The 18526-nt window shown below is 36.4% G+C and overlaps 1 protein-coding gene across 1 annotated transcript in view; it reads left to right on the top strand.

Moving 5' to 3' along the window:
- LOC145680683 (synaptotagmin-17-like) overlaps window positions 1-18526 on the top strand; it is a 734886-nt gene that overhangs the window by 321729 nt on the left and 394631 nt on the right. The window contains exon 3 of the mRNA XM_081751574.1: window positions 6549-7244. Within this exon, the coding sequence (XP_081607700.1) occupies window positions 6549-7244 (696 nt within the window). The remainder of the gene's footprint in view (window positions 1-6548; window positions 7245-18526) is intronic.

Here is an 18526-nt window from a genome sequence, read left to right as displayed (position 1 = left end):
AATTTATTGTCAGTATTTAACTACTATAATTATCTACTGCCAGCCAAATATTTTCTCTTCATTTTAAGATAATCTATATATATATAAAAGAGAACGTACAAAATCCTTTGTCCGCTCATCACGCTAATACGGCTGAACCAATTTCTTTCATTTTTGGGGGGTTATTAGGATTTGGACCCTAGATGGTTTTTATCATATCACTTTAATTTTTAATTACCAGTGTCTTGAGATAATTGACCATTCAAGTGTCCATAACGTACAAATCCTTTGTTATTAGTTCATCATAGGTAAAAATAAACGTATTTATATGCAACCCGCATGACCGTGTCACTCGGCGGGTTAACATAAATGACAGGCGATATACAGCGGAAAATAGCTTGAATCTTCTGTTTAAAATTTTTTAATTGATTTGCTTATTTTTACAGACACTTTTACAATATGCCAGCACCGGGATGACCGCAGCGAAGCGGGGCGGGTTAACATAAATGACAGGCGATATAAACTTAGTTTATTGCGTTCCGGGGTGACCGCAGCGAAGCGGGGTGAACGCTGCTAGTTTTGTAATAATACAGCCAAATAGTTCCCCTCCATTTTGAGATAACTTTGAAATAAAATATATTATCTCCTAAGATAAAACTATATAGTTAATGTTGCATTGTTTCTCATTATACATCTTGTACGGCGTATGTAAAGTAATGTGTATGTCTATATGTGCATACACTGCTGTTGTTCAAAATTGCAATACCAGGACAAGGACATATTCAAGCTCAAAGCAATGGCACGGCAAGGTATGGTGTAACAATGATTACAAAATCAGCCAAATGGTGTATGCTTGAGTCAGTAAAGACCTGGTTCGGTGACGGAGTAGTACAGTGAGATTGGGATAGACCTAGTATCAGTTTAGGAGTCCAGTCCTGGTGGTTCTGTTGGTTTGTGAATTGCCTCCAGTAAAACAGAATAAAATAACGTTCTATACTGTACATCACTTATACCTAGGTACAAAATATATGTTATCCAGCGTAGAATTTTGCAATAAAAATAGGTCATCGAATATCGATCAAATGATAAGAGAGACACATGCATTTGAGAAATGTGCTGAGTAAACAGTTTTCTAGTTGGCAAGTGAAGTGTGACAGATCTCAATAGTGGCAGCAGTATCTTAGATTCTCCTGGCATAGAATGTATTTCAATGTGGAGCTTTCGGGTTTATGGGTATGGAAATAGCACCTAGAATATCGTCCTATTCAATTAAACTACGAGAACTAGTATTACAGAACAATAAGAATAACAATTAGTATTATTATTAAGTTTATTTTCTTCTTCTTCTTCGAATTTAAGCAGGTGATATATATACGTAGTAATCAGTGGCGTATTTAGTGGGCTATTAGGCTTAAGCCCTCCTACCGAAATAAATTTGTTATTTTTTCGCATTTCACGTACAACAATAATCCTTTTACCAATTCTAAGAATATCATTGACTTTAAATTTCCTTATTATATTTGTTCAGAAATAATACTGTATTTGTCAAATTTCTTTCCATGTAAGAACTGCTTTTTTTTTTTTTTTTTGTCTTTCGTCCATTATACTCTTCTGTTTCTTTTTCTTAGTTGTGACTTTCGTTTCCCCTATCATACTTTCGATAATTGATAGTTGTGATTCAAACCGCCTGTAGTCAGTAACACCAAAAACAAAGAGTAGCTGGTAAGGGAAATTGATGTTCCACACCAACTTGCACGGATATCAACATAACGGGGCTTTAGTTATTATAGGAAATGAATATTTAAATCGTTTAGTTATAAAGAAAGATAAATATTTGAATTAATGAAAATCAAGAGGGGGGGGGGAAAGTAGCCCGGAAAATTAGGTAGGCCAAGAAGATACTTCCTTTTTTTTTTTTTCATGAATAGAATAAAAGGTCAGATTCACTGCTAAATTTTTGTGTGTATCATGTCACATAAGATCCACCAGTCGGCAATTCTTGCCCATTAAAACTGCAATCAGTATATTTTAGCTTCAACTTGTCTCAAATGAAATAGACTGCTTTTTTCTTTTAGGTAAAAACGTACACAGATAAAACTGAATATTTCCATTTTTTTGGTTAAATTAAATCAGTTAAGTTGAAATGAAATTACGAATATTCAACCTGTGTTTTCAGAAGCGTCATTTCAGATTTGCCTGGGGAAGGTGGTAAGATCCTCCACCGACATACGAGTTTCACGTTTTTTCCTAGTATATTAGAAGACAATCGATTAAAGTATACTTTATTCTCAAACTCAGGTGGACAATTGCAACCCCTCCCTTTGGTTCCCCAATGACGCCCTTGTGTGTTTGGGTTTTAAAGAGTGAAAAGGAAAAATATAAGTGCTTATTCACGTCTTGTGTATAGACCCCACCCCAAAACAAAATCCTAAATACGCTATTGATAGTAATAGGCCTATACATTACAGTCCATCCGAGCATGTTACTGTGTCTTTATGTTCCCTCTTTCAGGGATATGCATGAAGTTCCCTGCAATTCTAGTAGACCTATTACGCTTTACTGTGTATTCTTTATGTCTTTTTCGTCAATTGCATTGTTTCAAACATCTTTTTCCACGTCTTGTGGATCACACTGCAGTATTCAATATTACTAATTGTGTTATTTTGACTACCTCAGTTTTTCATTGTTCTCTTAGGCTTTCGGTTGGTTGGTTGTACCTTTTTTTAGTTTTCGTTATGTGTTTTCTGTATATTTATTATGTTAGTTATTGAGATGTCTATTAGGTGTATCTCGTTTTTCTTTGTTTATTACTGTGATGTCTGTCCTGTTTCAACTAATACAATTTTATTTTCCTTTCCCACTTCTTGGTGTCATTATTATTATTAATAATAATAATAATAATAATAATAATAATAATAATAATAATAATAATAATAATAATAATAATAATAATAATAATAATCACCTCCGGTGCTTGGGGTCCCTGGTTCGATCCCAACCCGCGCCGTGTGGACTTTGTGGTGGACAAATACCGTGCTCATGGGTTTTCTCGGGGTTCTCCCGTTTCCTCCCACTTTCTTCATTCCACCATTTCACTCATCTCTCATCATCACCGTCTCCTTTGCCTAACCAGCGTAACCGTGGGACGTAAAACTTAAGATTTCATTTTTTAAATAATAATAATTATTATTATTATTTTTATTATTATTATTATTATTATTATTATTATTATTATTATTATTATTATTATTATTATTATTATTATTATTATTATTATTATTATTATTATTATGAAAACCGTTTTTTTTTCTAGGAGAGGTAGATTTTAGGGACGCTAAAATAATATCAATTTATTTACTATAAAGAATGCACGCACGCAGGACTGTCTTACCGCGTGGGTCCTGTGGGCACTTGTCACTTGGCATAAAGAAATACTACTGCACAGTAGTCTCAGCCAGTGGCTCCCAATCTTTCTCGACTGACGACACACTTTACGGTAGAGATGTGACATCACGTTGCGACATATTTGTTTGATTTTTTATTAAAATATTCAGTGACGTACGCAGAGCTTCATCAATAGAGGTCCAACCACTGAATCTTATAGTCGTTCAAGACACGCTTGACTTTTGCTGACAAATCTTAATATTTGAGTGTTTATTTTTCCATATCTTGCTCAACGAGGATAAAACCTTCATCCTCCCTTTCGTACGTCACTGGTAATAGTGTAAGACTATAAGTACGAATCAGTGGCGTATTTAGGGGGGGCTTCCGGGCTTAAGCTCCCCGAAAATCTTACTTACTCTAGTAAAGTATATGAAATATCTTGCAGAATTTTCACATTTTCAGGCAAAGCAACCCCCCCCCCCGAAACGAAATCGTAAATACGCCACTGGTACCAATATAAGTAATGATCCTGGGTAGTACTGGGCAGTATTACTGCCGTTAGAGGCGTAGTACAGTCTGAGTCAAAACTGATTCTAATGCATTTGTTTATCATATTCTAAAATTTCACGATGTGACCTATGAGACTGCACAGCACATCAGTGTGCCGCGATACACCAATTGGGAACCACTGGTCTAGACTATACTTAACTATAAAATATTGTTTGCTGCACGTGTTTCTTGTGAGAAATGGACATTATGATTTGCCTCTAATTTACCATCCTTGAGTACCATTGCAGTCACTCCCATGATGGTGTCACCTTGCATACAAGTGGGCATTTACATTTTATTCCTGTGACTAGTTGTCGAAGCAGCCCTAGCACACTTGGCCCATAATGCTGTTAAAAGGGCATTAAATACAATAATTTTGTTTAATGGGATCCTGGAAAATAGAACCAGTCAAATAATAGAGTAGGACATAGTAATTTTTTATGAAAATTACTTGTAGTATAAACCATACTGTGCCTTCACACTGTGTTTTATGCATAGAATAGTCACTCACAAGAGAAATAACTGAGAATTTAACTTAAAACGCAAAATAAATACCGTTTGTTCCAACCAAGTTATGGCCAGTGGCAGCTCTTGAGGGAAGTCGCATGGGTACAAACTCAAATTTAATTCGCACAACTTAAGAAAAGAAAGCTTATTTAATGTAGTGATTATTCTACACAGCTTTCTAAAGTTGTACTAAGCTTTCCCCCTTAGTTTGTAGTAATAAAATTTAAATTTTGTACGGATGTAAAAAGCTTCCCTCAAGAGAGCCATCATTGGATATGACGTTGACAAAGTCATTCACAATACATAAATTTTGATAAGAGGATGAGTCTCTTACTAGAACTAAAGTCCATGGTCCGAACAATGTCCTATAAGCGGAATGTTGTAACGAAATTTGTAGGACTGAGAATTGATAGAAAATTTATAAGACTGAGAATCGGTTAGGTAATTCACAGAAGAGCACGTTTGAAATGACAACATCTCATCAAGATCGATTATACATCATTTCAAAATAAATAAATCAATCAGAGATATGAAACTTTTGAAGTTAGCGACATTTAACTTGATCCATTTGGTCTTTGTGCTTATACAGATGACGCTGGTTGACAAACAGAAAATCATATTAGAACACGGTCGTTAGACGATAAGTTACAATGCTAATTCCCATGTTTGTAGTGCTCAAAGTGAATTGTCGTAATTATGACTATTTATAACTGCTTTCACAGTAATAATCCTCTATGGGCGCGTGCAAGATATGTATTTCCACCTTCAGGAACTCAAGTTGAATCTGAGCAGACACTAGATGTTATAATTCGAAGTACAGGAAAACATGACGATAAGATGCATGTAGTCTCTTATGGTAATAAGCCGAGACTAATAGTCATACTCATTTCCTATCTTCTCTAATCAATTTAACTGTATACATAAGTGTCGAATGTTTTTGCATCCATGGGCTGAGAGTAAATATTAAAACATCTATTTATTTATTTGCGTATTTACTAGCAAGGTTCACTAGTGGGTCCAGAAGGGTTGTTTGAAAGAGAAGATATCGCCTTCTAGACGACCAACACACGCTCGAGATACGGAATAGAAATTTTACATAAAAACAGAATAAAATTATGCACTATATAAAGAATAATATAAATTTTAAGCAAATAATATAACGAATCATAGACATGATTTGTTGTACTTTTGTTCGTGGCTTTTATATACTGTATTTTACACTGTAATGATTAATTATATGATGTTGAATAGTGTGGTATGGAGTTTTAAATTGTGAGCCAAAGAAATGGCGCATACTTCTTCACAATCAAAGAAAATACTACGCAAACTGGAATTTTAAAACTAGGGTAACCCATTTCTCCTACTTCGAGTATTTGGCACGTGAATGTTATATTAACTACCGTGTATAAAGTACCGGTACCTAAATAAAAGGCACGTGTCAGTTTAAAGTCTAGCAATGACTGCAATATCTCTATCATTTATATGGATTCCTCTTAAACTAGTATTACTTGGAAAGGGGGCATGTGACTCTATATATCCGCAAAGCCAATTGAACTTAGAAGAAAAGAGGCATTCTTTCTGTGGAAGGAGGCCTGCTCTCTTCGTGGAACCGCCACTGGCAAAGTTGAAAATATTACCGTGAGGCCATTTTATTCTGAAAAAATAACAACAGGATTACAGGAGAAACAAAAATCTGGGAATCATCTAGGGGCTAAATATTAAATATACCATCCAGCAATATCGCCTTGCGCATAAAGGAAAATGGTGGAAAATACCAATTCAGGTCCGGTCCCGAATCCAGGATCTCCAGATTGCAAAGCGCGAACTAATTCTGACTTGCTTACGCTCGCGCCGTGTGGACTTTGTGGTGGACAAACACCGTGCTCGTGGGTTTTCTCGGGGTCCTCCCGTTTCCTCCCACTTTCTTCATTCCACCATTTCACTCATCTCTCATTATCACCGTCTCCTTTAGCCTAACCGGCATAACCGTGGGACGTAAAACTTAAAGATTTCATTTCATTTTTTCTGACTTGCTTACTTGTATGTATTGTGGTATTAATTACTTATTATCCAGCAGTTTATTACTTGTATTTATATTATTTTTTATCATTTGTTTGTTTCATTTCCAGACATCTGAAGATGGCTATCATGACAACGAAGGTTATTCAACGGATAGGAAAGAATCTGTGACCTCCTCTGCAGCTAGCAGCATCTCCAGTAACAAAGACTTGAAGAATGATCTTTATCATCAAATCGAAGCCCGGAGATCGAGCACGGCGACTAGAATAACACCTTTGATTGACGTTCGTCCCATTCAGTTCTGGCCTTCTGGCGTCAACAAGGAAGGTGTCCAGCCGCGAAAACCTCAAGTTCAACCTCAATTATATTCTCAGGATTCTAGTAACGACTTAATCAATGACCATGACCTAGGGCAGCTACATTTTAGTCTGCAGTATGAGATTCCTAATCACCAATTGTTAGTGAAAGTGATTGAGGCCAGAGATCTAGCTCGTCCTTTGTACCACGACAACGCGCGGCAAGATATGGCTCACTCAAATCCGTACGTGAAAGTGTGTTTGTTACCGGATCAGAAAAACTCACGTCAAACGGCCGTTAAGAGGAAAACACAATGTCCCGTGTTCGAAGAAACGTTTGCGTTTGACTTACCTTATCGTGAGGTCCAGCGACGTACGCTTAAGCTGACAATGAAGGATTTCGATAAGTATTCGAGACATTGTATCATTGGACATATTTTGCTTCCGCTCTCTGAGGTCAACATTGTAAAAGGAACACATCTATGGAAACCCTTAACTCCATGTGATAAGGTAAGTTTTGATTTTCAATTTTAATTACTGTATTTGAATAGTAAATCTAAGGGAGAGATATGTATATCCTGCAATACCAAACGGAAGTATCTACAGAGAACACCTAAGAACAAAAAAATGAGTCATAATATCGATATATAACTAACTTGAAAATTCCTTGATTTTCAAGTGCGATGTAAGCTTTCGTCGTATGAAACAAGTGAACTAAGATTATCTATCACAGGAAGGTTAAATTTCAGAAATGCAAGCAATCTTTCCGACAATTTTCACGATCTTTTCAAAAACAAATTGCAATCCAAATGTGCCACAACTTGCAAAAATAATCAATATCACCTACTAGGCCTATATATAAAATTATGGACGACTGGAGCAAAAGAAGCCAACATTGTAAGTATAATTAGGCTTTTGCTGTAATATGTACGACATAAATAAAGATAGATAGATACAAATAAAGATAGAAAATATGACGCTTAAATATTTGGAGATTGGTCTGTTTTTTCATAATACAATGAAATCTTTAAGTTTTACATCCCACGATTATGCCAGTTAGGCTAAAGGAGACGGTGATGATGAGAGATGAGTGAAATGGTGGAATGAAGAAAGTGGGAGGAAACGGGAGAATCCCGAGAAAACTCACGAGCACGGTGTTTGTCCACCACTTTTCCATAATACATTTCATATTGTTTGCTCCAATGTGCTTCCAAACTTTTGATTTCTACTAGATACGTTAATTAAGTCGCTTAGCAAGTAAATCTCTATAACCATATAAAACCCATTTGACATATTTATGTGATATATTACACAACGTCCAGTAAACCAAATTAAAAAAGAGCTTCTGTAAGATACTCAATTTTATTTCGAAATAATGCTGTTTACATAGTAGAGTTTGTGGTTGCAAAGACAGTGTGACACAGGGCAGAAATCCCATGAGTAAGATACCGGGTGTCCTAAAAGAAGTAGCCATTATCTTCGCTGCTGACTGGTTGAGTATAAACTTCTTCGCTTTGACTGATAAAGGATGCTTCTTTCCATACCCGCGCGCCTCGTTTCCGATTCAAGCTGTTGAATCATGATTTCGTCGTCACTAGTGACGATGCTATTCAGAAACTCATTACTTTCTCTTAGTCATAAGATCCTGTAATGACAGGGCCATTCTAATTTATCTGTGTTGATCAGTGAGTTTACAGAGAACGCAACATGCACATAAAAATTTGGTTTGTCATGCACAATGCTGTACGTTGTTCTATATGAGCAATCTAACTGTACAGCTTCCTCGTCGATTGGCCCGGTTTATGCCTTCAACTTTCCTCAGGATAACGTCACTGTGAAATTCTGTCGAACGATCGACACGATTGCTGTCACTGACGCTGGTACGATCACGCTTGAAACGTTCCACTCAGCTACTGTATAAACGGATTTTCTGGAGAAACATTTGTTATCGTAAAGAGGTACTATTTCCTTGTATGTACACTCCCTCAGAAGATTTACCCTGGGCCCACAGAAATAGATTGCCGCTCGTTGCTTGGCACACGTACAATAAGCCAACGTACCTGCTATCTTATCCACTTGACATTCGAATGTCTCTCCGCTTCCCGAGACATTGACCACTAGCGCCATCTACGATAAATGATGATGTTATAACCTACAACTACACTTGCGGAAAAAAAGAGTGCGACAAGTGATATTCGAATTGATGTCACATTGCATCAATTTGAAGATATTTCAATTGGTGATAAATATTGCCCTCTGCTCGTATATCGAGAAAGAATGAATATTCTTAACTACATTTTAAATTAATTGACCTCTGAAGTGTTACTGAGAAAGGAAGCTTACAAAGCCAGAGATAAATATCTAAGTGTAAGCTCTTATAGCAGTAAATAGTTATAAATTACCAATAAACGTAGAATAGCAAAATGTCGAAAACTAATATTGTTACATTGTACACATTAATACGTAAACATACATTTTTATTGCTTTTACTAGCTTAAAGGCCAGAATTATCGTGAATTTCAGTTAATTGTAAAGTCATATGTTCTATGTCTAACAAGTAAACCTTACGTTTGGGTGAATCGAGTTGCTGACTGAGACACATATGAGAAAGTAGTGCTAAATACGGGCAGTATTTCAGTGAAGTTGTAGGTGCGAAGCTCCAGGGGTTTAGGAGATACAGCTACCAGAACATCATATGATAGTACAGAATAGTCTTCATACAGTTGGAGGTAAAAGCCCTGTAAGACCTCTTGTAACGATAAAAGGTGAATAACAAATATATGGGTACATATTAGAACTAGGGAGAAGTCATATAGTAAGGGATACCTGACAGCGGCCATCTTGAAATTCGCCATTTTGAATTAAGGTTAAGTTTCTAAAATAGGAATAGGGTCATGTGATACGTGATTTAAGGCGCAAATTTAATCAGAAGAACAATGGTGACGTTAATTTTGATTTACGCGCAATTGGTAAAAAGTTACAGGAAAATTAACTATTGTTGCAGCATATGTATTAGTCCTTTACCCCACCTTGTAAATTTTGTGTTAATGATAATAATTAAATAAAAAGCAGGTGGAAAAGCATTCCACGTGATAGAAAGACAATCTTGCTATTAATTGATTCGTGGAGTGCAAACAAAGACGACATTCTTTCGTCACAGTGTGTGCCCGAAGGAGTTACACTGATCAAGCGACTGATACTTAGTGGTTGTACTGGCATGATTCAGCCTCTAGATGTTCACTTCTTTCGCCCGCACAAAGTATTTGTTCGTTTCATTACTGATACAGCAGTAACAGAAAGAGACGTGAACATATGGCACCGTGATAGGTTCATACAACTTCAATCGTTTACAATTTACCAGTTCAGTGCTCCTCGTTTTCGCAATATGATCCGATTCGCTTTCAATCAGGCTGGATATTTGAATGAAGAACCTGGACGTTGGATCGCTCCTTACGACTACTGCTTTGACGGAATTGTTAACGACAAATGTGTCAAGTGTTACTCGATTGCCTTTGTCATGTGTGCTCACTGTGAGCAGAACATTTGTGCAAGTCATGCACTCTTTTCTGAACTACATATTGATTGTACTAATTGAGGACTTTTTTGGAAGAAAGACCAAAGTTCAATTATGACTCAATTCCACTTTGGTCATTTTTGCTTAATTTAGGAACTTGTTTATGCGATAACAAATGCTGGTTAATGATAAAGCAAAAATGGTTATACCGTTGGATTTATGGTAAAATTTGCTATTAATAGGTGTCAATGTTATGCGTTTCGTTTAAAACTTTTGTCTGATTCAAAATGGCGGATTTGAACATGGCCGCCATCAAGGCAACTCTTACCAGAGACCTAATATTTATCCACCTGCTTTTTATGTAATTATTATCATTAACACAAAATTTACAAGGTGAGGTAAAGGACTAATACATATGCTGCAACAATAGTCAATTTCCCTATAACTTTTTACCAATTGCGCGTAAATAAAAATTAACGTCACCATTGTTCTTCTGATTAAATTTGCGCCTTAAATCACGTATCACATGACCCTATTCCTATTTTAGAAACTTAACCTTAATTCAAAATGGCGGATTTCAAGATGGCCGCCGTCAGGTATACCTTACTATATGACTTCTCCCTAGTCCTAATATGTACCCATATATTTGTTATTCACATTTTATCGTTACAAGAGGTCTTACAGGGCTTTTACCTCCAACTGTATGAAGACTATTCTGTACTATCATATGATGTTCTGGTAGCTGTATCTCCTAAACTCCTGGAGCTTCGCACCTACAACTTCACTGAAATACTAACCACATTTAGTACTACTTTCTCATATGTGTCTCAGTCAGCAACTCGATTCACAAAAACGTAAGGTTTACTTGTAAGACGAGAAACACTCACGAGGGGTTCAATAAATTCAATTTCCTCTATGATACTGGGATTTCACACATATTTGGAAGCTTTCTCATGGATATGTAATTATCAAATGCGTCTCCCGTATAGAATACCAGGACTCAATCCTCGATAGGAGCACGTGTGCTTAGTCTACGCTAGTCTACATCTTGTTGCTGGAAATGCTGCATGAATGTCAATGGATCATAGAAATATTATCGTGTATCTGATTCACAATGTATTATCTGTCAGGAAAGTAAATATACACCTATTTTTCGAGTCTGGCATTCCTGCGCTCCATCAGTAAAGAGTATGAGAATTAAATCAATCAAATGTTTACTGAGGGGTAAAAAGAAAAGTTTAATCTGAATAAGACATTGCAGAGGGGCACAAGCTGTGAATACGAATACTGCATAGTGTAAATAAAGCACGACACCGAAAGAGAAAGCCAGAAACAGCCGCTAAACTTAGAAAAAAGAATAAAAATTGTCGAAGTGGGAACATAAAACACAACTACAACAAATACGCCGACAACTAAACGTTCACCACGCCATGATCTTGGTATAGTGGTTAAGGTGCTGGCTTACAAATGCAAAGGGCGCCAGTTCGATTCCTCGACAAGGACATTTTTAAAATGTTTTTGTTAATAATACATACAGCTCATGAGAGATGGTAAAAGAGGTCGTATTTACTTTTTCGTAGCAATTGTTATTGGTAATGTTTAGTACTGATAATACTTTATCTTTGCGCATTGCTTTTATTCTTTTCTTCATTTCAAAAGAGAAGAATATCCGAACAAATGCCACCAAAATTCCTCATATTTTGAATGTAAACGCCAATTGCAATTAGTAAAGAAAAAAAATTGAACGTTCCGATGTAGCTGCAAAATGTAAAAACATGGAAGTGGACCATACTCGTGGTTATTAAAAATACAATTTTTACATGCCTTACACCTCCCGACCACGTTTCTACGTTAGCAAGTAAGAGGCTTGTGTTTAGGTTAGGCTGGTCAATTCGTTTTGCAAAGGGGCCCGGTACAGCTCTGACGCACCAGAGGTGCGAGAAGGGAGCAAAACACTTTTTCTCTCTCCCTCTGTGTGTCTATTTATCTATCTATCTGTACATATATAACGCTATTTGTGAATGCCATAACCACCCTAATTTTCAGCGGATTGAGACGAAACTTGGCACAAACATTAATTGTTGAAATATCTTGATGAGTTCGTTAACCAGAATAATCAAATGAAAATGTTCAAAATGGCGGCCCTTCAAGCTCTTAAAAACTTCCAAGGGAACCAAATTTCGCTCATAAATAAGTATTCAGAAAGTTTGAATAACTTTTCCTCTTTTACTGAAATATTTGTGTGCAGGGACTATTGAAATATTGGGCCCGATTAATCGACTAAAGAAGGTTCACGCCCTTTCGCTACGGTCAGGCTTTTTTTTCTTTGCAGAGGGCGGTTATTTTCGCATCGGAACAAGATGATTGTTAGTGATGATATGAAATTAAACATTGAAAGTGAGGTAACTTTTGAAACGTGTTATTTGAAAGAATAATATAATAAATGTTCTTTCCTCTAATATAGAAAAAATGAAATGAAATCTTTAAGTTTTACGTCCCACGGTTATGCCGTGTAAATACATGATTTACAGTTCTCTGTGTTAGGGGAAACACATTTATTATATTATTCTTTCAAATAACACGTTTCACAAGTTACTTCACTTTCAACGTGTAATTCCATATCATCACTAATAATCATCTTGTTCCGATAGGAAAATAACCCCCTCCTGCAAAAAAAAAAAGCCTGACCGTAGCGAAAGGGCATGAACCTTCTTTAGGCGATTAATCGGGTCCAATAATTCAATAAGTCCCTGCACACAAATATTTCAGTAAAAGAGGAAAAGTTATTCAAACTTTCTGAATACCTATTTATGGGCGAAATTTGGTTCCCTTGGAAGTTTTTAAGAGCTTGAAGGGCCGCCATTTTGAACATTTTCATCTGATTATTCTGGTTAACGAACTCATCAACATATTTCAACAATTAATGTTTGTGCCAAGTTTCGTCTCAATCCGCTGAAAATTAGGGTGGTTATGGCATTCACAAATAGCGTTATATATATACAGATAGATAGATAACTAGACACACAGAGGGAGAGAGAAAAAGTGTTTTGCTCCCTTCTCGCACCTGTGGTGCGTCAGAGCTAAACCGAGCCCCTTTGCAAAACGTATTGACCAGCCTAACCTAAACACAAGCCTCTTACTTGCTAACGTAGAAACATGGTCGGGAGGTGTAAGGCATGTAAAAATTGTATTTTTAATAACCATGAGTATGGATTCGAACACTCCACTTCCATGTTTTTCTTTTTTTCTTTTTCAGCTACATCGGAACGTTCATTTTTTATTCTTTACTAATTGCAAATGGCGTTTACATTCAAAATATGAGAAATTTTGGTGGCATTTGTTCGGATATTCTTCTCTTTCGAAATGAAGAAAAGAATAAAAGCAATACGCAAAGACAAAAAGTATTATCAGTATTAAACATTACCAATAATAATTGCTACGAAAGACTAAATACGACCTCTTTTACCATCTCTCATGAGCTGTATGTATTATTAACAAAAACATTTTAAAAATGTCCATGACCGGGATTCGAACTGGCGCCCTTTGCATTTGTAAGCCAGCACCTTAACCACTACAACAAGATCATGGCGTGGTGAACGTTTAGTTGTCGGCGTATTTGTTGTAGTTGTGTTTTATGTTCCCACTTCAACAATTTTTACTCTTTTTTCTAAGCTTAGCAGCTGTTTCTGGCTTTCTCTTTTGGTGTCATCCTTTATTTACACTATGCAGTATTCGTATTCACAGCTTGTGCCTCTCTGCAATGTCTTATTCAAATTAAACTTTTCTTTTTGCCCCTCAGTAAACATTTGATTGATTTAATTCTCATACTCTTTACTGATGGAGCGCAGGAATGCCAGACTCGAAAAATAGGTGTACATTTACTTTCCTGACAGATAATACGTAATAAATATTATAGATATGCCAGAAATGATGCTAGTTAACTTTTCACCATTACTTATTTTCCCCCGTCCCTTTTAAATTACACTGTTAATAAGTATGCACCTAACCGAATGATATTTACCGAATCGATTGTGAAATTCAAATTGGAAAAAAAATTTTGAGTAATATTGATCATATCATTTTTTTTACTGCTTCTTGAATAGTTTTAGAATTAGTTGAGTTGAGTTGATTTTAGTTTAGCGTTCCTTTCAGCAGCGAGGCTATATGAGACGTGGACCTACTGATTAACGTGGAATCCAAACCACATGAGCTCCCGCCGGGAATCGAACCCGGGTCTCCCACGCCAAAGGCGCGCACGCTAACCGCTTAGCCACAGAGGAGCTCGTTTTAGAATTAAGTTCAATTATCTATGTATAAGACAAATACTGAATCTGATTATGTAATGAGAAACTCGTTGTTATTCTTCCCTTGATAATTACGCCTCACATCTCAATTCAAAGAATGCTTCAAAATAAAGAACTAAATCACTGGAGCAGGTACGTAGCCAGGATTTCGTGAAGGGTGGAGGTCAGTGACATGAAATACTGTGGTCATCACACCAGGGGCTAGATCTTTCTAAACTATTTTACTGTAACATATCTTGGTTCGTTTAGCCAGGATTTCGTAACGGAGGCGAGGGGGGGGGGAGACATAAAATTCTGAAGGCCTAAGAGCTCGATTAATCTAAACTACTTTACTATTAACAAATATTGGTTAGTTAGGACAATAAAATGAGGATATGTTGGTAAGTATTTTAGTAACAAATTACTCGTATAAAGAAATCTCGAGTAAAATAATAAAAAACGTATTGAAACAGATTTTACAATATTTACGTCTTTCCTCTCTTTATTCAAATATAACAATTTTCCTTTCATTATGACCTCAACTATAACAAGAAGTACATACTCAATAATGTCTTGTAAAATATTTTACAGTATTTACGTTCCTTTCTCTGTTGAATCAACTGTTAACAACTTTTTTCCACATATTTTTTTTGTTTTTATTATTCCGTCAACTACTGTCTGTTCCAAATGACAGGTTAAAGGAGCAGTAGAAAATTGTTTTTGAAATAACATGTTTGATACTGCAAGGATGCGATGACGAAAAATATGATGAAAAAATGTCCACGCTGTTACACAACGGCACTATGCTTTCGGAAGCTTGAAATCTCCCTGACTAGTAGCAGAAATTCTGAGAATTCCGTAACTTTTCTAGAAATTGCAAATTCCCTGACTCTTCCAGGTTATCTCGATTACCTCGCCTGCAAGTAATACAAATCTCGGGGTATTTTGCGAGATGAAGGCGTTTTCACCGTTGTTTGAATTCTCTCTTCTAAAACTCTGAGGCACCACTGCCTTACTAAGCATAAATATGAAAAAAAAAAAAATAGAAAACTTCCAAATATGTGTATACAGAAGTAGTGCGATTTACAGAAAAAAAGAGACAATATAAAAAATCAATCGGTGCTTCTACGACCAATTTTCCATTTAAAACAATAATATTACTTATTAATTATTTGATAAGTAACCTACTATTACCCCTATATTTTTAGTTCCTTTCGTAATTCGCAGTTACCTGTAAACAAAATATTGAACTGTCTTGTATGTTACGCCAAAAAGGATTTAAAAAATCATGGAACAGTACACTAAACATCACAGGTCTTATGCAGAGTCGTTCTGACGAGTGATTAGTGCCATACTAAAGAGTTCGACTAACGTATGTTTCCTACAGTAGTCAGGCTGTTAGTATGACGCTAATCATGCGTCAAAAAAACTCTGCATAAGGCGGCACAGGTTCAGGAAAACTTCAATGGATGACGTATTTCTCCAATTATTATAGAATACTTTATTTCTCTAATTTGAGATTTAAAAAAATCTTTTAAATTAAATATCATGAACTCCAAGTTGTTCGTCATACACAACAGAGTAACTTCTCAGTCCCTAGAAAAGTCGCCTAATCAAGGACTTACTAACTTATAACTTTAAGATGAAGTATTTTCTTACTTAATTTATCCTTAATTGTGAGAAAGCTAAACATGTGTCCATATACAAGCCATAATACTCTCTCAATATATTAAAGACAGCCTCAGAAAAGAGACAACTGTCTGGCTTGAAACCCTAAGCATGGATTATCTGTCTGTAAACAGACGCACCATCAACAAGTTAGCTAGCTAGTTGCAATTTACTTAAGGATTGGGTAGGTAGGATATTGGAAAATCTCTGTCATTAGAGGAATGAAGCGCTCTCTGTAGAGGCTCAGTTTGAGGTTATGTTTGTTTAAACAAAACAACCTTCATCTCTCGAAACCAAGAACTGAATTCAAAACTCTACATTCACAGTTAACTATTCATAGCCACACTGCAGAAAATAATAATAATAGAACTTCGTAATCAAGGCTTTCAACATAAAATCCTGTGACCTGCTCCGTTACCATGGAAATCATTTATTGCTAAAACCTTAATTAAAGAGAAAATACAAAAAATTGACAAGGTATCCATCAGAATGCTAAAACTTCCTAATAAGCTTTTCATTAGTAAAAGTCTAGTTCCTTAACGGGGGAATGATTCTCCTGACCAGGACCGGATTAGGAGGAGGGCTTAGGGGGGTTGTAGCCCTGGGCCTCCAAGTAGATAGGGGCCTCCACTCTGATCAAAATCTTAAATGGCTATCTAAAATATCATAAACATATAATCATCATCATAAAATAAAATAGGGATGCACATAAAATAAAATAGAAGTCTCGTCTCGTCTCGCGTCTCGTCTCGCATTTGCGAGACGAGACACGAGACGAGACTGAAAATTTTATGCGAGACGCAAGACGAGACTAAACCATGCGAGACGAGACGTTAGATGCTTCTCGCAGTCTCGCAACATTTATGAATTACATTTAATTGTATATTTAGTGATTTTACATTTATTGAGTTTTCTAAGTTGAGCGTTAGTTAACGCCTCCAGGAACAAAAAAGTGATTGGGGCAATAGACATTTTATGAGATTTATTATTATTCAAGGTTGATTTTCAGAATTAAAGCCTTCTTTAGCTTCTAAAAAAAAAGCTTTGTAAATTGGAAATTTATTACAGCATCGATTTAGGACTTTATTTTGCGACACAATCACATATGCGCGTTCGCGCATCGTCAAAGTTTATCCCCGGCCCGACTTGGAGAAATAACATGATATTTTTACATGGAATAAGTATTTTCTTTCTATATATTTATCAAAAACATCCCCCTCTAGTTCGGAAATTTAATTCAAATACTGGTTTGGTAGGATGGCCCTATAGGTATGGTGGGAGATGGTAGGAATGGCTCTATATCTGTCAGTAATTTTATTTTCTAGATGTGGCAACACTATATAAGTTGAAAGTGAAAGTTGATAAAATGTGATAATGCAACATTGCTACAAGAGCGAACGAACCGAAAGAATTGCACAGGGTTATCGTACAGAATTGAGATTTGTTCTATCTTCTTTTATTTAACAATAGCTTTCATACAATATGCTACTTGACCCCCGGTTCCATTTGCAAATTTTGAGTTGGACACCGCCTGGGACCCTGTGAGTGCCCCGGGGACACACATTTTTCATTCAAAAGGTGCTGGGCTCCCCACACAAATTTGAGATGTATTCACTGAGTTTCCTTATCCGATCGTTTCCGAAAAATCTGACCCGGAATCTGACTTTGTAATGTATAGTATGGAGCTCAATTTCGAACTTTTCACGCTTGTATCTCCGCAACGGTTGCAATCGAGGATGTATCCCTTTTCGTGTTATGTTCTTTTGGGACAAGGTATCCAACGGCCATAGTCTCGACTCGAAGTCAGAGTTACACTTAGATAGGTTCCCTCGTAAGCTGGAAAACAATGTTGGATCCAACAACAATTTATGCTGGTTTTGCAGTAAATTATACTATTAATTTGACGAAAATTAATGGTCTAGCAATCAAATTCCAGCACAACTTTTCTTTTAATTTGGAGTGGAGGGGACACAAGTTCGGACACCATGTTGAACTCTAGGTTCCGTCTCCTTAGGATGTTATAAACATTCATCCCATGGAAAGCAATGGCAAGCCACCATGGATTCACCTTGCCAAGGGACTTTTAGGTCAAATACCTGCCTTCTGACAGAATATCACATCATCATTCATTAACAGCCATAGAATAACACATTGCAAACTTTTGACCCAGAATATATGCGAGACTGCGAGACCATGCGAGAAAGTCTCGCGCGAGACGAGACTCAAAATTTTATGCGAGACGCGAGACGAGACTTCACATTTGCGAGACGAGACGAGACGAACATTTAAGGCTGCGAGACGAGACGAGACTTTTCCATTTCTCGTCT

The sequence above is a fragment of the Thermobia domestica genome, chromosome 3 (genome assembly GCF_964235325.1).
Source record: "Thermobia domestica chromosome 3, izTheDome1.hap1.1, whole genome shotgun sequence".
NCBI lineage: Eukaryota > Metazoa > Arthropoda > Insecta > Zygentoma > Lepismatidae > Thermobia > Thermobia domestica.
The sequence above is the reverse complement of the archived record's forward strand: the minus strand, read 5'-3'. Positions and strand labels throughout refer to the sequence as shown.